Source organism: Notechis scutatus, chromosome 3 (genome assembly GCF_049901735.1).
Source record: "Notechis scutatus isolate UNSWTSFEM ecotype Mainland chromosome 3, rNotScu1.2, whole genome shotgun sequence".
Lineage (NCBI taxonomy): Eukaryota > Metazoa > Chordata > Lepidosauria > Squamata > Elapidae > Notechis > Notechis scutatus.
Genome location: NC_142011.1, coordinates 182,458,283 through 182,480,301, shown reverse-complemented (window position 1 = coordinate 182,480,301; position 22,019 = coordinate 182,458,283). Strand labels below are relative to the sequence as shown.

Here is a 22,019-nt window from a genome sequence, read left to right as displayed (position 1 = left end):
ATTACAAAGTCCAATCAGAATCACCTGCAGGATACAGTGCTTTCATCAAAATAATGAAAACAGAATCATACTGCACACTCCACCTTACAAATACTGCACATGTCTACAACACCACAGTACAGAAGCAAAAGGGGTGAAGCTTTTTCTCAGCAATATCTTTAATCCAGACAGCTAGGTTAGACCTGGTGATTTGGCTCATAATATATTGCATGTATTGTGTCAGCTGGCCAACAGAAAACCCTTTTTCAACCTCTTGCAGATGTCTCGAGCTTTTCCTTCCCCCTTAAATATCCTGTTCAGAATCACCAGCTTCCTACAGCAAGGAACTAGTGATCTGAAACAAAATCATTCAGCAGAGTGAAAGCCTCATTACTTTCCACTTCCTTCAAGCAAACTTGGTCAAGATTTCTGTGAGGAAGGGGTCTTCAATAAATATCTACAGGAAGCAATTTCAGGCTTTCCTCATATGTCACATTACTGAATGTGCCATTTGCAAAAGGTTCACTATCTAATATCAAAAGTCCGTTAGCTTCATATGGTGCCCCCCACAAGGGAAAGCATTGGCTCTACCAAGCATTTTTTAAATATAAAAATGAATACAACAAAAGAAAAACACATGCAGACCATGGATCATATGATTTTCCTCAGCTACATGGAGTAAGCAATGCTGATTTATTGGATTTTTTTTTTCCAGGGTAGTGGGTTGGAGCAGAAAATTTAAAGGCCTCTTTTAAAAAAGCAAATATTCCCAAATCCCTAAAATGAAAAGGAGGTTAAGAAGTAAAGCCTGTTTGCTACAGAAATATCTTAAAGTTTTGAATTCCCAGATTTTCCCTCGGGCATTGGGTCTGGATGGTAATTGAGTCTAGTGTATAAAGCTGTTGTTGTTATTAGATTTTGCTTTTGCTTTTTTTCCAATAGTGTATTGGAAATTTTGCTCAGTCACATTGTATTATTTATATTTAAATCAGGGATATAGATATTTAAGCTATTGTTTTTACTTTTTTGTTATTAGTTGTTGGCTTGTTTTTCAACAGTCACGATTTATTAATTTCTCACCTTTACTGTTTTTTATAAAAACCTCAAGGTAGTGAACACACACCTATTTTCGCCACAACAAAAAGCATGTGAGGTAAATTGGGCTGTGAGAGAGTGACTGGCCCAAGATCGCCCAGCTGGCTTTCATGGATAAGACAGGACTTGAACTCACAACTTCCAGCTTTCTAGCCTGGTGCCTTAACCACTAGACCAAACTCACTCACTATGTTGTCAATTTTCTATGTTTTATGGCTCAACTATGTTGAGATGGGCATCCATTTAAACCATATAAATAAAATAAGTAATCACCCATAGGCTTTGTGGCTCCTACCTAAAACAAAGTCAACAAAGTTGCCCTCCCCAGTCCCAATTCATTATATATAAATTATGAGATGGCAGTCCCAAAGGAGCTTTTATGCAACTGGACTTTCTTGTTTTTCTTTGAAGAGGTTTCACTTGTTATCCAAGTGACATGTTTGTCTGCTTCCCAACATTTCCCAGGATCTATATATTACTACAGTTCACTTTGGCTAGATAATGATCTTGCATATTTTTGTCAAGGTCACTTTCCTTTTGCCCCACAATATCCTACCCCTTCTTCCAAGTATTCTGCTTAAAACTCCAGATTTCAGAGCTGAAGAAGCTTCTTGGATGAGAAGCTAAATGTCTTCAAACAAGAAAGTCCAGTTGCCTGTTGAAAAAGCACTTTTGGGATAACCATGACTTGGATTACTAAGAATCTCCACAGACATATGAGGTGGCAGAATATAAAAGAAATTACAATGTATTACTAGTGATTGTTGTATGATAGAACTTATTATTTTACTGTAATATTGTAATGCATATGAAGCTGGGATGAATCTAGAATTATTTAATCAGAACAAATCTACAACTAAAAAAAATTATCCATAAAACAGAAACTTTAATTTCAATTCAAAGGCAACTTCTATCATTTTAAATATCCACAGTACATACTGGTTATTCATTCTTATTATCCACTTGCTGTACAAATTTTTTTTCAGTTGTTTAACAAGACGTGGGGAGAGAGAAACATTCAGTTACAATTCTCACATCAAATGAGTTTTTATTTCTCTGTGTGTCTTTAAGAAGTATTTCAGTGTTGCACTTCATCATATCTAAATATTATCATCGTGAAGCAGGCGACTTTAAAAAAGGAATACAAAAGGGAAGAAGGGAAAAAAACTACAAGAATACTCCTAGACCTTTCCATCATTACTTCACACCATATGGTTATCATATCATTTATTTGGGATCACTAGAATCAAAGATGCAACTTCTCTTTTCTTCTTCTAATTTTAGTGCTTTTCCTCAAAGGAGACATTAATGACAAAAACCATATGGTTGTGGGAACACGGGCCTTAATAAGTGCATTGAAATGCTGCTGTAACAATATGCATTAAAGTCTTGTTTTCATTAAGCTAATGTAACTCACAGACCCTCAGTTCCATTTTGCATTTATGGAGAAACATTTACTGGAAGGATATTAGACACTGTTCTAATTACCTAATCTGGCACCAGAATTAGAGCAAGCAAAATTGCTTTGCATTACCATATTTTAAAAAAAATTGGCAGGAGATGTTTATGGAGTCAGTAAATTAAACAGAGTACTAAGGGAAAGAGTGCATGTATTATGTCATTTGTATGTATACATTTGTTAATGGTCATGTATATGTCTCTCATTACTTACTTGCTTATGTAGCTATGCATATTTAATCTATCAATTATAACATAATTTAATATATTTCCCAATCCCAATAGGTATTTTAAGTACAAATTTCTCTAATTATAAGTTCTTTTTTCTTATTAATTAATATTAACTTAAAACAAGTTTTCAGCAATTCTTTGTGAATGTGCTTGATTTAATTCAATTTTAATAAAATATTAGAAGCTTATGGATCGCATCATTCCATTGCAAAGCTTGTTTATATTTTGTGACCGGGATTTCTTTTTCAAACACATATTAAGCCCTTTTCTGGGGATGAGCCAAAGGAGCCTGGCCAAAAACATCTGCATGCAAGATGTCTAGCACATGATATCATTTTCCTAAATACCATTTGGGAATGATATTTAAAGACTGCATAGATGCATTCATATGCAAGGCTGAAAACCCTGCCTACATAGTGCCAGGAAGAAAACTTTGGTACAGATGGGAAGAGAATAGCAAGTAGATATGAGTGGGCTTTTAGATGTATGTCCATATACTAATGTGAGTTCTGCCTATGCTATTTCAAGATGAAAACTTCAGAAAAATTCATGAAATTAATATTAATTTATAATCCTGTTTCATTATCTGGTAGAAGGGAATGAAACTTTTAATGCCTGTGAGAAGATAAATGTGGAAGCTTCCAATATGGGCACAAATAAGGAATGCACATGATGAAAAAGCCACCCAGAAGTTTTCTTGTTCACGTTTATAAATACACACACACACATATAGAACTTCTTTGGCTTCTTTGAATAACATTTTTTTTTAAAACAATCACTTATTAAATTAGATCTCTAGAATTAGTTAGCATAGGAGAATACAACATATGATGGATTCTGCAGCAAACAACCACCCTTTCAACAAGCTGAAAAACATGCCTGCTGAAATTTATCACATGGTACCTACTGCAGACAACTCACATCATATCACATTCAGCACAAAACATGCACATTAACAGAGTTGGAAGGGACCTTGGAGGTCTAGTCTAACCCCCTACTCCAGCAGTTGTTTAATTTTTCCTGCAAAATCCAAGTTTCATTAGACAATTCTTGATTTGGACGTGTGAGATAACGAATTTTCATAGCAGACAGAAAATTATAGAAGCTCTGTGAGTCTTTTAAGATCACAGAGAAAGTTTTATTTGCTCTTTAAGAACTCTCCTCTCTCCCTCCCTCCATGTGTGAGTGTGTGTGTACATATCTTTCTTTCCTCTCCTATCATCCTGTTCTGCCAAAGAGACCTTCACATTCCCCCAAGCACACTGCAGTATTTTTCCCCATTCCTGCCTGGGGCTGAACACAGCAGCTGGAGAAAGGCCAGATGGTCACAGAGGAGAGAGATGTTTGTTGTTCAGTAATTGCAAAGCATATGATAGTTTTTCTTAGCCAGGAGAGTTTTGCTTTCCACGCTCCTTTCTAGAAAAGCCCCATTCAAAGCTTTGTGTTATTGGCAAAGGTACCAAATCATGGTTTGTTGACACTGTAACTATGTTTCAGTTTTGATAGAATTTATTTTTTTCATGTTATCAATGTTTAACACTGGGGCAAAAGACGAGGATTTTAGCCTTCACAGGCCCAGTTTTCTCCTGGTGTGTTGGGATTAGACATTGCAGAATTTTGCAGTGTCTAATCCCAACACATCAGGAGAAAACTAAGTAATCTACGCAGACAAGTCATGTGGGAAGTAATTGAGAAAAATTGTTTTACATTCCATTTTTATCTACATATTGTAACTGTCCTATTGCTCCTTTTTGTCAACTCATAAAGCATTTTGTATGCACGTTTTATAACTGACAACAGAAAGAAGGGGAGGGAGTAACTGCCAGAACCCTGACACTTTTCTGTTGTTCCAGGCCAATTTGCCCCTGCTACAGCGGGAGCTCCTACATTGTGCAAGGCTGGCCAAGCAAAATCCCGCCCAGTACCTCGCTCAGCATGAGCAGCTGCTTCTGGATGCCAGCACCACCTCACCTGTTGACTCCTCAGAGCTGCTTCTCGATGTGAACGAAAACGGGAAGAGGCGAACTCCAGACAGGTAAATATCTATGAGCATTCCTTCCAGGTGAACCGTCTTTGCAATGTTCATTTTGTCTCAATACTATGCCTTCTTCTCCCTGCACAAATATCACAGATCTCCATCATCCAGCAAAAAAGCATGAAAGTTCTTTCAGTGCGTAAAGATGGGTGGACGAGCATGAGCAAAGTAGACTGATGGATGGATGGGAATGGAATGTGTTACTTTTAGCTTTAGCCCAGGAGAAGACTGGCATACAGTAAAAAAATAAAATAAGCTACAGTCAGAAAATGCAGCCCTTGGAGTAAAACTATCCACTCTACCTTTATTGGACAGAAGGGATTTCAGTGCATTGAGTCACTTTGACTGCTGTTTCAAAATGTTTAAAGAGGAACTGTTAAAGAGAAAATGAGAGTCTGTTACCACATTTTATTGGAGTCACGTAGATAGAAAAAATGTGTTGCACAAAAGGGAAGTGGATTTTGATTTAGCACTTTTTATAGATTATGAAGCAGTTTATAGTAATAGCACAGTTGTTGTGATGACCCAGGGTGGGATACAAAAGCAACAAAGTCACAAAAACAGGTGAAGTCCCTTTAATTCCTTCAACTTGGTTTTAAATGTCCAATTATCACTGACTGGAGAAAAAAACTCCCCCACAAACAGTTGCAAAAAGGAAGAACTTCAGTTCAAACTCAAAAACATATAAATTATAAATAGGAAAAAAAAACACAAACCACACTGAGCAATTAAGGAGACCAGGCAGGATAAGGTCTTTAAGATGTCCACAGATATTGAAATACACACACTGGGAAGGACGCCAGAACTCAGATAAGAACTGACAAGACTAGAAATATTTTCACGCTTTGCTTCCAGCACTAGCCCATGTGCAGTTTGTCTTTTTAAACAGTCTTCACAGCTGCAGCACATGAAGGGGATCAAGGCCCTTTCCTCCCCCGTAGACCATGCCATTCACATTTCTACCTTATCCGCTTCTCCCTGCATACCCTAGGATGAAAAGGGGATGGGCCTGGGTTTTCCTCTGAATGCCCAGCCAGCCTGTGCCCTTCCCCAGTTTCCTCAATAAACCTCCAGAGCCACACTCCCACTCCCTGTCGGCTGTTCCTCCTCTCCCTCAAAGTCAGATTCTAACAGGTTCATGACAGTTGTCATTGTTAACCCACAGTTTCTACATTGGAGCTAATCTAACAGTGAAATGTACGATTATTATTGAATTCAACTGTAGCATATATATTATTTTGCAAATTATGTAAACATACTGGGTGTGATTTAATTTGCAGTGAACACAATTTTCACATTGAAGAATGCTTATGCTCTAAAAAAGATCCACTTCTTTACTTCCAATGTCTCCATTGAGTCCATTAGAATATATGCAACTTGAACTACCCAGAATGTGGGGGAAAGTATACAGAATTGCCTTTTATCAAAATATCTTACAGTAATGTAATGGTTGACTAAAATTCCTATATATTCCATATTGGCCTGCACATGATTGTCATATTTGACATATTTGGATAAATGTGCTGAATATATTGAAATATCAGATCTTGCACGTGTAATAAGCTAATGTAATAAGGGTCTCAAAGTTGCAGCCTTGTATAAAATATATTGAATGACCACCTGCTGGGTGGCCCATAGACAGTACTCCAAGAAGAGCAGCAAGCAAAGATTACCTGTTGGGTGGTTTTGGATCACCACAGCATGTCTCCTGGACACAGTAAGATCTGGTTGGCTGGGCTCCACAGATGTGCTGCTCATTAGTTTTCCACTCCATGGCAGGTTGTGCTTTGGAGACAGTGCCACACTTTCTTAGCAGGGTGGCAGGGAATCAACACTTCTCTATAGACAACAGGCCAAGATGGTTGAGCTGCTTGAAAGAGAGAAGAAGGAAGTAGTCAAAGAGGAAGGAAGCTCTGGCCTCCAAGTCTCTTTGTTGGGGACGGGTGGGACAGACAGTAGAAAGCAAGAGCTCTCTGCAGGGAGAAAAGGAAAGGAGAGGAGAGGAGAAGAGAGGAGAAGAGAGGGGAGAAAGATGGAAAAGAAAAATAAAAAAGATTGTGTGCAGCTGTTAGTTAAATACCATTTAAGTAGCAAAAGTGAAATTTTGTTTGATTAGTGAAATAGTTTGATTGTTAGATTGTCATGCTTCTAACTCCTTCTAGACCTCCAGGGGCTTACAATAGTGCAGTGGTGGCTAACCTTTTTGGGCTCCTGTGGCAAAAATTGTCCACATGCTTGCACACTTGTGCTCGCGTGCCAGCACCCAGAAGGCAATGCACACCTCCCATGCCCCTACACATGTGTGCACAATCCCCACTCCCCACCCCTGCTGCCCCCTTACCTGCACTGCACCTCACAGCTGATTTTCAGCTGGTTTGAGGCCTTTTTTGGCTTCCCAGAGGCTTTCGGAAGGCTTCTGCAGGCTTTTCAGGATGAAAACTAGGCCCGTTTCGTCACTTCCGGTATTTCCGGAAAAAGAGGAAGTGATGAAACGGGCCTGGTTTTCATCCTGAAAAGCCTGCAGAAGCCTTCCTAAAGCCTCTGGGAGGCTGAAAAGGCCTCAAATGGGCCGAAAATCAGCTGTGAGGCTCGCCGCATGCACAGTGAAGTAAGTTTGCCTGCAGCTCATGTGGCGGCACAAATGGCTCAGTATTCCACCTGTGGCATGTGTGCCATAGGTTCGCCATCACGGCAATAGTGCACATCATGCAAAATTCAGTAAGTCCCTGGGTTAACAACATTCCACTTTAAGGAAGACTCGTAGTCTAGAAAGGAGCCTATTGTAGCAAAGTTTGTGTTTAATATACAATGATTCAAGTTAAAATAGAATAGAATAGAATAGAATAGAATAGAATAGAATAGAGCAGAGCAGAGCAGAGCAGAGCAGAGCAGAGCAGAGCAGAGCAGAGCAGAGCAGAGCAGAATACTTTATTGGTCAAGTGTGATTTTGTCTTTTGTCAAGGAATTTGTCTTGGTGTAAATACTCTCAGTATACATAAAGAAAAGGTACATTCGTTAGGAATCAAGATAAATAAATGTTATTTAAATACACAATGGTTCAAATTCATTATACTACTTATACAATAATACTGTTCCAGCTTACATACAATTTAATTGAAGGACAGACTTTGGGTACAGAACTCATTATTAAACTGAGGACTACCTGTAATAAAATACCATGGTAACCTGAACAAAATCCATATAAAATATAGAGTATACTAAGAAAATCAATCATAATAATGCAATATAAATATACTGTACAAAATAAAAGTTTAAATATACTCAGTACTCAAAGCCCCATGAAAGAATTCAGTTGTTCTGAATATCACAATCATGGGCGATCAAGGTCCAATTTTTAGTAAGACTGTTCTATAAAATAGGTAAAATAATTTTAAAAAATATTTTTGTCTGACCTCACTTCTCTCATCTCAAAAAAATGGGGAATCACTAGCAATTTTCCCAGAAGGATCACCTCTGATGGGTCAGCATAATTTAAAGCAGATAGTCCAACAGATGTCATTATAAACATATATTTAATGGCACATTATGATATTCTTCAGGGACGCGGTGGCTCAGTGGCTAAGACACTGAGCTTGTTGATCAGAAAGGTCGGCAGTTCAGTGGTTCGAATCCCTAGCACTGCGTAATAGAGTGAGCTCCTGTTACTTGTCCCAGCTTCTGCCAACCTAGCAGTTCGAAAGCATGTAAAAATGCAAGTAGAAAAATAGGGACCACTTTGGTGGGAAGGTAACAGTGTTCCTTGAACCTTTGGTATTTAGTCATGCCGGTCACATGACCATGGAGACATCTTTGGACAGCGCTGGCTCTTCGGCTTTGTAACGGAGATGAATACCGCCCCCTAGAGCCGGAAACAATTAGTATGTATGTGTGAGGGGAACCTTTACCTTTACCTATGATATTCTTCACTTTTGACCCATGAGATGTATGGAAAACCTCTCAAACTCTAATAGCTGCACTCATTACAGTCTGAATTTGAGACCCCTAGATCAGATCATGCCATAAGAATGTTTTAAAAGCTGTACTTTTTAATTGTTCGTTTGACTCTCAGACTTAATCCAAGTGCAGTTATAAACCCTACTGGTTTCTCTACTAATTTGAATTTCTCTGGTTCTTTGGCCATGTAGTTTGTTACTAATTTCTTGCTTAATTTTTTTGATTGTAGCTTTCTCTGCAAGATTATTTTAAAATACTATTTGTTGATAAAGCTTCTTTAATTTGACTACTTTTGTGTAAAACATGAAGCCAAGATATGTAAGAATTGGTTGGCAGAGTTCATTGAATTATCTAGAAGGAAAACTGATTTTAGTTAGACAACGTAACAGTTATAGGTGATCCAGTTAAATAACAATTTTAACAATCTTTTATATAGTCAGGATCAAATGCTCATGGGATATTAGTCCACATTGAGATTAACGTACTTAGTGAAAGGCAGCATTTTCAATTCAACTAGAATCAGAGATTGTATCATAGCCAAAGCAGCAACAATATTTATACTTCAGGCATACAAGAGAAGACAACTTTACAGAGGTCCAAATATTCGAGGCTATGCTGAAGTTTGTGGATCCAGACCAATAAACTATATCAGACCATCCTCATAAGTTTTTGCATAGATGCATAATTATGGTGCCAAAGTGATTACCAACTTCTCAGTGACACTATTAATCTCACCCCCATAGTATCACATATTTAACTTTTTTCAATTTTCCTTTCATTTCATTGACAACCAAGACAAATTTTGATTTCATTCCTTGTGCTTGTTCACTTTCTGTTCTGCAATGAGAGCATTACTTTGTGAATCTCACAGATTATTTGGACTGTAACTTTAACTTGAATTATTACATTTGGATGTCATGAGAAGACAGAATGCACTCATGTTGTTGTTGTTTCAGTTCTTCATACCATCAGAAATGTTTTAACAAACCAAAGAAATACCTTATATAGCATATAATCAACTGTAGTCTATTGTAGATTTTGAAAAAAGCTGCTGAGAATTCTAAATTGTATTTTGAACAAATAGACTTTTTTTGCTCAAGATTTTATAAGTTAAATTTATTGCTTGAGGTCTTACAAGATAATCATGGCAAAGACCTTGTTCAGCAAAGAAACTGAACAAACATCATCAGAAATACTTTTCTTACAGTACGCTAGATACCAAAGGATTTCAAACTGTATAAAAAAAATGGAGTGGAGCTGAAATTGGCAGACAACTTTTTTGTTGTTATATCCACTTAATGATCCAGGCAATCACTTAACAACCACAACCAGAAATGCCGTAATTGTGGTTCTTGAGCAAAACAGTCACATGGGTATTTCACTTCATGCCCACTTTACTCAATGATTGAAATTCTGGTCTCAATTGCAGTCACAAGTCAGGGACTATCATTCCATTTCTATCTTGGCTATATAGTCAAACAGAGAACAATAAAAAATATAGAATGGATACTGAAGATAAAAAGGCCCATATCATATGGATATTTTTGAAATTGCTGAAATATTGTTTTATGAGCTATCAGTTCTCTTCCAGGCTACTTGGAGGGCAGTTTGGCCTATATGAAGATTTTTGTAGAGAGCCCTACTGTGATTTTCTTCATGAATAGAAGTAAATTTGGCATCCTGAAACAAGTTTTTACCAGCTAGTTGCTTTCAAGAATGCTCCTTTTCTTCTGAAAGCAATGTAACAACATTTTAAGAAGGGAATTTTGTTCAACTTTTTGTCTGTTGGCTGAGGCTGGATTTAGTTTTGTTTTGCTTTGTTTTGTTTTCTTGGCAGTTTAATACATTATAAACACAAACTATTTTAAAATGGAACCATATTTAATAAGTACCTCCATTTACATTCTCTATTTACTTTTGGCACATTACATGCTATTTTTTCAGTTAAAATAGAAAAGAAATGCTGCATTTCTTGTTTGAATTTTGATCTATGCCCTCTCCTACCTAAATTACTTGAACAATAGCAATAGCACTTAGATTTATATACCACTTCACAGTGCTTTACAGCCCTTTCTGAGCAGTTTACAGAGTCAGCATATTGCTCCCAACAATCTGGTCCTCATTTTACCAACCTTGGAAGGATAGAAGGCTGAGTCAGTTTTGAGCCAATCAGAATCGAACTCCTGGCAGTTGGCAGAACTACCCTGCAATACTGCACATATATACAACTTCTATTTTTTTCTCTTTCTTTGCATCACTCCTTCCTTTTTTTTCTTTCTCTTCCTTTCTCACTTTGTCTGCATGTTCATTTTCTATCTCTTGCTTTTTATCTATATGCCCAGTTCTGCTGTATGCAAAGTTTTATGAAACAGGCTGACAGCAGAGCTCTCAGTGAATGTTTTCATGGTGCATATGGTCTGACATGGATGAGCAGCCACGGTGAGATTTTGGAGTCTATTAAATGAGCTCATTAAAAAGATCAATCTGTTTCTATAATAACACTGGAAGTCATCAGTCACTGAATGAGAAAAGAGAATGACACCTGAGGAGACAACACATTTTTAATAATTTTTCTTGGTATATTAGAAACAAAGTGAGAAATAGATATAGATATATGGATGTGTGCATATAAATCTCTTGCTATATATAACTCTTTTTCAGTCTGTACAGAAAATGTGTATGTTTTCCAAAAAGAAGAGCTCATACTTGTGCATTTTTAAATATCTCTATTCATTTGTACATAGCATCTTTTATTAAATGCCATATGCTTTTGTTCTGAGTGGAATCCTGATCTCTTTAGGTCTCATTAGGAAGAATTATTTTGGTTTTGAGTTTTCAGATCTAGATTATGCTGCATTAGCTTTTCCAATACAGTTAAAGTAAACTATCACCAAACTTAATTTCTTAGTTGGAAATTAATACACAGAAGCAACTACTTTGGCAATGTGTATCACAGATCATCATTCTCTTTTATATAACCTCCAATCTTGTGACTGATGCTTGTATTCTACTCATCTTCCATAGTGAACAATAGTTGCACTTGACTTGTGAAGATTTTTTTTCCCTCTCATCCATTTTCCTCTCATCCAATGAGCCATGCAGTTGTTAGAATGCAGTATTGCAGGCTACTTCTGCTGATTGCCGACTGCCTGCAGTTTGGCAGTTCGATTCTCACCACTCAAGGTAGACTCATCCTTTCATCCTTTCGAGGTCAGTAAAATGAGGATCCAAATTGGTGTGGGCAATACGCTGACTCTGTAAACCACTTAAAGAGGGCTATAAAGCACTATGAAGCAGTATAGAAGTCTAAGTCCTATTGCTATTGTTATATTTTTTACCCCATCTCAAGCCTAGCCAGTAGCTAATAACCTCTTTTCTTGCATTTTTTTTATTTTTGTTCTTTGTAACAGAAATTGTGCATGTCACATTTTTGATCTTCAACTTGTAAGTCACCAAGAATCACATGGTAAGAGACACAGGTAGCACAAAAATTGAATAAATAAAATAAATAACCTAGTACGTGCCCAGGAATCTGCAAGACTTTGTGGTAGAATACTTGTACTATTTGCAGTCGGAGGTTCAATACCTGGTGTCTGAACAGGAAAAATTACTGAGAACTGTTCTCATCTATAATTGCCACACTTAAGCCCCTGAATGCTACTAATAATGAATTATTCCCCAGCATACAATAATAAGGTGTGTAAGTTTTGTGGGTGTATGTGTGTATACACAATTGACATATGGGGAAAGATCATGAAAAAACAAATTAGACTGTGTGTGTGTGTGTGTGTGTGTGTGTCAATTGTGTATACACACATGCACACACACACACACACACACACACACACACACACACACACACATTCTATCGTTGCTCAGAAAGAAAGCAAAACCATGGCTGATTATTATTGTGCCACAAATGGAAAGCCAATTTGCTTTAGTCCAGGCTAGAAACCAGGAGACTGTGAGTTGTAATTATACCTTATGTATGAAAATCAGCTACGTGACTTTGGACCAGTCATTCTTTCTCAGCCCAAGCCACTTCACAAGGTTGTAGTTGTGGGGAAACTAGAGGAAGGACTATTAGTTCACTGGCTTGAGTTATTTATAAAAATAATAATAGCAGGATATAAAGGAATAAATAAATAGAAGAAGGGAACTTCAGGGTAGACGAATAAAGAATTACATAGCAGTTTAAAATTACGAATGAAGGCAAATATATAGTTTAAAATTAAATTATATACTTAAATGGAAGATAACAAAATGAAATGAATTATATCCTGGGATACCAAAGAAATTAATGGAGGTGATTAGAAATAATTGCCATCTTTGAGAATTTGTGGATAACTGGCAAATAACCAAGAAGATTAAAGAAAAGCAATGATACTCTTACCTTATAAAAGGAAAGGAGGAGGACCTGAACAATTTCAAATTTGTCAGTTTGATGTTTATACTGGCAAGGTTTTTAAGGAAATCATTGAAGAAAGTATTTGTGAACTTAACTACAATAGTTAGCAAGAGCCACCATTGGTTTATCCCAAGACATGCCAGATCCTTCCTTTTTCATTTTTAAACACTTACCAGTTGAATAAATTGGAGAAATGCCATAGATAAAATGAACCTTGAATTCAGCAAAGCATTCAACAAAGTTTCTGATGACGTCATGGTAAGATATAGGCTAGATCAGGGGTCCCCAACCGCCGGTCCGCGGACCGGTACCGGGCCGCGGAACAAGCCTTACCGGGTTGCTGGGCGCCGCCATCTTTTTTTGGTAAAAAAAGCAATTTTTCGTCAAAAAGATGGCGGCGCTAGCGTTGGTGAGCTTTTCCGGTAGAAAGCCATTTCTACCCGAAAAAGCTCACCAGAAGCGCTGGCGCCGCTATTTTTGACGAAAAATCACTCCGTGACATCACCGGAAGTGATTTTTCGTCAAAAAGATGGCGGCGCCCAGCTGACGCCGAACCGGGCATGGCGCCCAGCTGACGCCGGAACCGGGCCGCGGCGTCGAAAAGGTTGGGGATCCCTGGGCTAGATGGATATGAGAAAATGGGGAAAGGATCTAAGTGTTGTAAACCAGTTGTGATGCAGCTGCTCTAAAAGCAAATGCTATTTGGCATGTATTAATAGGAGCATGGAGTCCAGTTGATGGAAAGCAATCATCTCTTTGTTAAATAGACCCTACTTGGAATTCTGTATTTGATTCTGGACATCATATAACATCAATAAATGAAACATGAGTAGAAGACTATGCAGAATCCTGGTTCCTTGCTGTGTGCTACAGATATAGAAATAAACAGATTTTTTCCTGATTTGCCAAGATTTTTACATTAAAAATGATTATATAGGCAGTTCCTGGGTTAAGAATGCCCAACCTTCAATGATCTGGTGACTACTTTCTGCTGTGTACTTTTCTCATGCTTCCATTTACCTTATCAGCCAAGGTGAGCAAGAAATATTAGAACTCTATTGATAAAGACTGTAAATAACAGACTCTTGAAAGCTCAGTTGCATTTCTCTCTTCTTCCCTCTTCTACCGGAGAAAATCAAAGCAAGACAAATTGTTCAACAATGGTTTCAAGGTGCTGAATAAGTGACTTACACCAAGCAGGCTCTCATTGCAAGGTTAGCAAGAAACTAAATCAAAAGATACACTAAGCAACAGAAGGCAAAGATAATTAGACATTTGGTTGAAGTACAAATATAGGTGTCAACTAAAAAAATACTCCTTTGGTCATTTTAGTTGCCATCAGAAAAGGAGTGTGGGAAAGCAGTGCATTCCTCAAATACCTTAGATAATCACCTTGGCAGCCCAAAGCTGTTGGAGTGCAAGAATATTACTGGAGAGCATGATTGATGACTTGGCTATAGATGTGTCCCATTGGAGAATATACATCCAGGGGGTGGGTGGTAAGACCAGGGTCAAGGGGAAAATTAATTATGTATTTTAGTGTCGGCTGCACCCAGCTAATGCCAACATGGCCATTCCTAATAAAACAATTTGTTTTTACTCTGCAAGATGCGGCTAGAGATTTATGATTTGAATGGGGGTGGATTTGTTGTAGGACTGCTACCTCTTGTATGAGTTGTTTCTATTGCAAACCCTATTCATTCGTTTATTCATATACACAGTTTGTATTTGCCTTCTTCTTCCCAACCTAAACTGAATATATTTTGAGTTGAATCTAAAATTAGTATCTGCAGTAAATAATCTACAGGTAGTCCTCAATTTAGAACCACGATTCAGCCCAAAATTTATGTTGCTAAATGAGAAATTGGTTAATTGACCCATTTTATGACTTTTCTTGCCATATTTGTTAAGTGAATCACTGCAAGTGCTAAATTAGTAAATATGGTTGTCGAGTGAATCTGTTTTCCCCGTTGACTTTGCTTCTCAGAAGATTGCAAAAGGTGATCCCATGACCCCAGGACTCTGCGGCTGTCATAAATGTGAGTCAGTTGTCAAGCATCCGAATGTCAATCAGGTGACCATGGGGATGCTGCAACTGTCACAAGTCACTTTTTCTAAGTGCCGTTGTAATTTTGATTTGTCACTAAACGAATGGTTATAAGTTGAGGATTAAGCTGAAACCTTATACATAGGTTGGGATTTTAGCTCCCTATTTCTGGGGGGCAGGGATTGGGGAAGGCAAAATAATAAAAAGTTGTGCAGCACTTCCTTATGGTTTGAAAAAGCTCTTCATCAAACGTATGTATCTTTTTTTCCCCCCTAGAACCAAAGAAAATGGCTTTGACAGAGAGCCTTTGCACTCAGAGCATCCAAGCAAGCGGCCGTGCACTATTAGCCCAGGCCAGCGGTACAGTCCAAATAACAGCTTGTCTTACCAGCCTAATGGTCTGCCTCACCCTACTCCGCCTCCACCTCAGCATTACCGTTTGGATGATATGGCCATTGCCCACCACTACAGGGACTCATACAGACACCCCAACCACAGGGACCTCAGGGACAGAAACAGACCTATGGGTAAGCAAAGCTCTTCCTTCACTGGGGCCTCTGTACTTCAGTTATTATTTGAATCCCAATGCTTGCCTGAAGACACCCATCCACGATATATTGTTTTATTTAGTTTCCTAGTATGATTTTGATTGCTTATTTTGTATATTATGACTATCACTAAGTGTTGTACAGTATCTTATGATTCATGATGAATGTATTTTTTATGTACACTGGGAGCTTATGAGCCACGGTGGCGCAGTGGTTAGAATGCAGTATTGCAGGCTACTTCTGCTGCCTGCCTGCCAATTTGCCAGTTCAAATGTCACCAGGCTCAAGGTTGACTCAGCCTTCCATCCTTCCAAGGTGGGTAAAATTGTTGACTCTGTAAACTACTTAGAGAGGGCTGTAAAACTAGGTAAAGCAGTATATAAGTGTAAGGGCTATTGCTATCATTAACAACTTGGGTCCTATGATTTTCTTTCCTATTTTTAATTCTGTAGATTTAATTGATCCCTGAAATATTCCATGAGAATCAGGTCATCTTTTTAATTACAACCATTTAACAATGGTTCCAAGTTATGACAGCCTTGGAAAAAGTAACTTACAACCTGTATTCGCACTTATGACCATTGCACTATTCCAGCGGTCATGTAATCACAGCAAGTGTTTGGCAACTGGCTTATATTTACTACTTGTTGCAGAATCCTCAGGTCACATGGTTACAATTTACAACTTTTTGCCAATTTTCAGCCCAAAACATCCATTTGGGGAAGATGGATTTGCTTAATAACTGTGTGATTCATTTAACAACCATGTGATTTGCTTAAAACCCACCATACAAATTGTCATAAAATTGGGTCCACCTTGACATACAACTCCACTAATTTATGATAGAAATTTCAGTCCCAATTGTGGTTGTAAGTAAAGAACTACCTGTACCATGCAATGCCCCTAATCAAGCAATGTTATATTTATAAATGCATATATTTACAGCCATAGGTGAAATATGAAGCTATTATTAGATGACTTGTTCATGTTATTCATATGTAATATTTTACACTTTTTCTGGCAGGGTTGCATGGGACACGTCAAGAAGAAATGATTGATCATAGACTAACAGATAGAGAATGGGCCGAAGAATGGAAACACCTTGACCATGTAAGGAATGTCTGTATTCTGTTCAGTAGTGTAGACATCGCAAGTTTTAAATTTAATTTTACGTTTTAAATTAGTGAGAAATGCTTATTATCTTTGTCCATAGATTATGAAAATTTGCAGCCTAATCCTATATTATATATGCTTATAGATTGGAGTGGTCTTCATCTCTGTTATATTAGCACAAAGGCAAGCAAAATCCATGAAGTTAGGAAACGAGATTCATCACTATGTGTAAATATATCTTGTACATGTTTTATTTTCATTATATATACTGTATAATGAAAGAGAGAATGAATTTTATTTATGGTTATAAGAGGATAAGTGCCAATTTGTCAACTGTTTTGAACTCATTGAAGTGACGCTTGCCATTTTCACATGAGATATCACTGAAATTTTGCAAGATTTGGAAAGTTCATGATGACATGTTTAATTTTTTTTATTATTTACATTATTTGGAATGAGGTCTGCTTGGCAATGAAGTGAATCCTATTGTTGAATTCCCAATTCCCGAAACATTGATTAAGAAGTCCAACTGGATCTAAAATAACTCGACTCAAATTGTCCCTTATCCTTAAAACTATTTCCCTGAGCCAGCCCATGATAAATGAACCCTACAATTTTCACAGGATCAGCATGAAAACAAATGTTTGTAGCAGATGGGCATACAACTATTTAAATTGTTGAAGGTTCCTTCGAAAATCAGAAGTAAGCATAGTATCGGGATCTGCTGGAGAATAGCCAAAAATGTTATGTCTGGGTACTGGGACTCCTTTGCTTTCCTTCCAATCTTATTTAAAAATAAATGGTAACTAATATGCTTAATGAAGAGTAGGAGCTTTATGTGTAAGAGATAGCCCTCCTATACATTCTTTGGAAATTAAAATTTTCATGCTTATCCACGGGCTGAGTGCTTTATTTCCTTTGCATACCTGATTAGAAAAATAGAAATTGGAAATAGAACTCGTAAGACAGCATTGGAAAGAAGGAGATTCAGAGCACATGGCAATAGCTGTGTGGCACCTTCACCTCTGCCTTTATGTTAGTATATCTGTCCTACACCTTCTCAACATTTCAGACATTGTCCCCACTGCAGAAAAAGTTGGAACTACTCCTAGCTAATTTCACCATTGAGCCCTGTATAGTAAGTAAATGCTATAACAGATGCAGTGCTTCTGCAACAGCAGTAGCAGCCGCTTCTCTCACCTGTCCTCACTCCACCCCACCAGTAAATATTGCTAATGGCCCTTCTGAATGGGAAATGACTTGGACTAACAGTTGGACGTGCTGTATGCTGGCTGACCACCAGATTGAATTGGCTAAAATCCACTGCACTGCTTTGTTAATGTCAGGTTGGATACCGTGTTCCAGATACTCAAACATCATCAGCCACCCAGACAGAGTGGAACTGTGAGCCAGCTTAGTTCTCATTCAACAGCACCACAATTCACCTAGAAAATACAGTCTGTTTGTGTGGCAGTCAGTGGTGAAACATAAGTAGCATGTCCTACTGGGAAAACATGACAGTAGTGGATGATGGGAGTCCATTTGGCACTTTTATGCAGAGGACCACTGAAGTGTGACCCTGCTCTGTGGAAACTGGGTCTTATGGCCAGTATTCCGTATTTGAGAGGTTGCCACAAAGAGAAGGGAGGTCAATTTATTTTCCAAAGCACTAGAGAGCAGGACAAGAAATAATGGATGGAAACTAATCAAGGAAAGAAGCAACCTGGAATTAAGGAGAAACTTCCTGAAAATGAGAACAATTAAACAGTGGAACAGCTTGCCATCAGAAGTTGTGGGTGCTTCATCACTGGAGGTTTTTAAGAAGGGACTGGACAGTCACTTGTCTGAAATGGTATAGGGTCTCCTGCTTGAGCAGGGGGTTGGACTAGAAGACCTCAAAGGTCCCTTCCAGCTATATTTTGATTGATATACATCAAATAAACATTATCATCATTCCCTTTTTGACATCTAGCTCTTAAATTGCATCATGGACATGGTAGAAAAAACAAGGCGATCTCTCACTGTGCTACGGCGATGTCAAGAAGCTGACCGGGAAGAACTTAATTACTGGATACGGCGGTACAGCGATGCAGAGGATTTGAAAAAAGGCAACGGTAGCAATCATTCTAGGCAGCAGAGTCCAGTGAATCCGGATCCCATCCCTTTAGGTATGGTGCCTTTGAACCATTCAGAAACAACTTTGAACACTTTTATGTTGCTGTGTTTATGAATTTGCATCTGTCTTCTTTTTTAATCTCAGTCATTTTTTTAAAATTACAGTTTTGTGGCTATAACACAGTTGCCTTTATTTAAAATCAAGCATTAAAGAGAAGGTGGAGGATTATTGAAATGCAATATTTAGCTCTATGCATTCACTTGGATTAGGCTGTAAGGATTCTGTTTATTGGGGTAAGAAAAGAAAAGGGCTAGTAAATCATTATAAATTGATACACAAAAGAACTGATGTTCTGATCCTACATTGGCATCTCTTGAAAGGACAGAATATTAAAACCCCTTCCAAGCACATGCCTTTCATTTGCAGCTTGTCTTTTAAACACGGTATGACAATCATGAATTAGAATTAGATTGTCTTACAAATTATAGAATTTAATAGAAGGAAAATAATATCATGGCAGTGTGTTGCTAGTTCATAAGGAAAATAGTCAACAATTGATGAATTGCCTATAAGGCAAGATAAGAACTACATCAACATAGGTGCTATCCCACACTTACAGCATGTTTTTAAAAAATATTGTATCACAAAGAACAAACACTGCATTTTTCTGTAGGTTGTAAATGTCACAAATCCCCTTTGTCATTTTTAATGAGCTAAACCACCCAATAAAAATTGCCAGCTTGTCATCTCCAGTAGCTATGGATGGAGGAGAAGAGGGCCATCTGTTATGCCTTTGTGTCTCCCCCTCCCCCCTTTATGATTTATATCAGTACCCATTCTGTAGATCAGTTTCAATTATAGCTATAATCTATCCTTTTCTGAGTTTATAATAATGGCTTTAATCCAGAATTCTCTGCAACCTTTGCACGAGGTGAAATAGCAAGTACACATATGCTACTCCGGCTTGTGACCTTTCTAATAATAAGAAATGATGTGAGATAAGGTACCGTAGCAGATGCATGCCGAATTGTGGGCATCTACTGTTAAAAGTAATTTATGAGTGTTGAGATATACAGTATCTTTGCCTGAGACCTTAGAGAACTGTGGTTGAAAGGAATAGCATTAGCACACACTCACAGTTTAAAACACCCCTCCCCCTACCAGAAAAGCCCCTGCTTTATTGATCTATTAGTTTTCTATCCTATTGCAGTGGTAAGAATCAATAATTGCATTGTTATTTGCATTATTTTTTCTTACATTTAAATTTATATACTCTGAACCACTTTCTTGAAATTTCTATACACTATTTATATTTGTATGTTTTATTTACTTATTTATTTATATCTGGCCTTTATTTTAAAAATACTCAAGGCAGTGAACATACCTAATACTCTTATCTCCTCCTATTATTACCCACAAGAATAACAACACTGGTTTCGCTGGGAGGAAGTGGCCAGCCAAAAATCACCCATTTGGCTTTCATGCCTAAAGTGGGACTAGAACTCAAGTTTCCTGGTTTCTAGACCAATAAATACACCAAACTGGCTAATATACTTAAACTATTTGTAAGAAATATTTAAATATTTGTTTGGAAGATGAGTAAAATTGCTTTACTCCTGAATAATCCATATATGTATAGAAATATCAGAGAAGCTTCATATTATTTATCCACTTGATAGAATATGTAATGGTAAAATTACATGTAAATAATTTTATTTTATTCCAGCATTTTTGCAAAAGGATGTACAGATAGTCTTCAATTTACAATCATAATGGAGCCTGCCTATCATGGTTGTAAGTTGTGACAGTCATAAATTGGGTCACCAACATGACTGACCCGATTTTACCACTGGTTTTTTTGTGGCAATCATTAAGTGAACAGTACAGTCATTAGTGATTTGCAATGGTCTGATTTTGCCATAAAACATGGTTATATGACCATGGGATGCTACAAATGGCTGTAAACACTGGCCAGTTTCTGAGAGCCAAAAATGTAATCGCATGATTGGGGGGATAGCCGTTTGAATTTCAAAACCAGGTTGTATATACCCCTAAGGAGGTCCTTTGTAACTTTGAATGATCTCCCCCACAAAAAACCAGTTGTAAGTCAACCTCACAGGAGTACCTGAATTACATTTTGAACAGTATTTAAATTCCATCCTCTTAACAAGGAATTCCATTTAATATATCACATAAAATACACTACCAGTGAAGGTTTTTGTAAAACCCCAAATACATAATACTTCAGATGGGTATCTTTACTTTCTTATCTAGAGATGCATGGATAGATCTTAGACCAGTGATGGCTAACCTTTTCAACACCAAGTGCCCAAAGCGTGCACATCCCAAAATGCAAGCACACACATCTCCCGCGCTTGCGCCCTGCCTCCTGCATGTGCCCCTCCCACCCTCTACATGCATGGCAGAAAACCAGCTGGCTGGCAGGAGGCATGTGCACAAGCATGGCAGATCTGGGCTGGGGTGATGGCTTGCATGCACACACAGAGGGCTCTGTGTGCCACCTCTGGCATTCATGCCATAGGTTTGCCATCACGGTCTTAGACTATCTACTTGTGAAATATATAGTCTATAAAAGAACCATGCCTCCTACCTCTTGCTGGTTTCTAGGACAGAACTTGAATGGTGGCTGGATGGTTTATTTAAATGGTTACAATGCATATATCTTGACCCATGATGGCATAGTGATTAGAATACAGTATTGCAGGCTTAACTCACTTCTCACTGTCAGGAGTTTGATTCTGGCTGGCTTAAGGTTGACTCAGCTTTCATCCTTCCAAGGTTGGTAAAATGATGACTCAGTCTAGATATCATGTCAGATGGAAAAGGGTGATCCTAATAATTCATAGAGTATATTGTAGCTGCAGACAGTAGAGTTCTCAGTCTGGCAGGATTTTGTCTGTAGATATGAAACAATAAAGAACTCAGCTGGGAAGAACCACCAAGAGTCCTTGTTGGTTTGGGGCCTGACATACAGTATGTCAGTATGGTTTGCTTCTATGTCAGATCTATCTCAA

General features: G+C 37.9%; 1 protein-coding gene across 10 annotated transcripts in view; it reads left to right on the top strand.

Moving 5' to 3' along the window:
- Window positions 1-22,019, top strand: part of RUNX1T1 (RUNX1 partner transcriptional co-repressor 1) — a 148,297-nt gene that overhangs the window by 97,093 nt on the left and 29,185 nt on the right. For all 10 annotated transcript variants that reach the window (XM_026690952.2, XM_026690946.2, XM_087961992.1 and 7 more), the window contains 4 exons: window positions 4,617-4,798; window positions 15,484-15,734; window positions 16,780-16,865; window positions 18,841-19,036. In XM_026690952.2, the coding sequence (XP_026546737.1) occupies window positions 4,617-4,798; window positions 15,484-15,734; window positions 16,780-16,865; window positions 18,841-19,036 (715 nt within the window). The remainder of the gene's footprint in view (window positions 1-4,616; window positions 4,799-15,483; window positions 15,735-16,779; window positions 16,866-18,840; window positions 19,037-22,019) is intronic.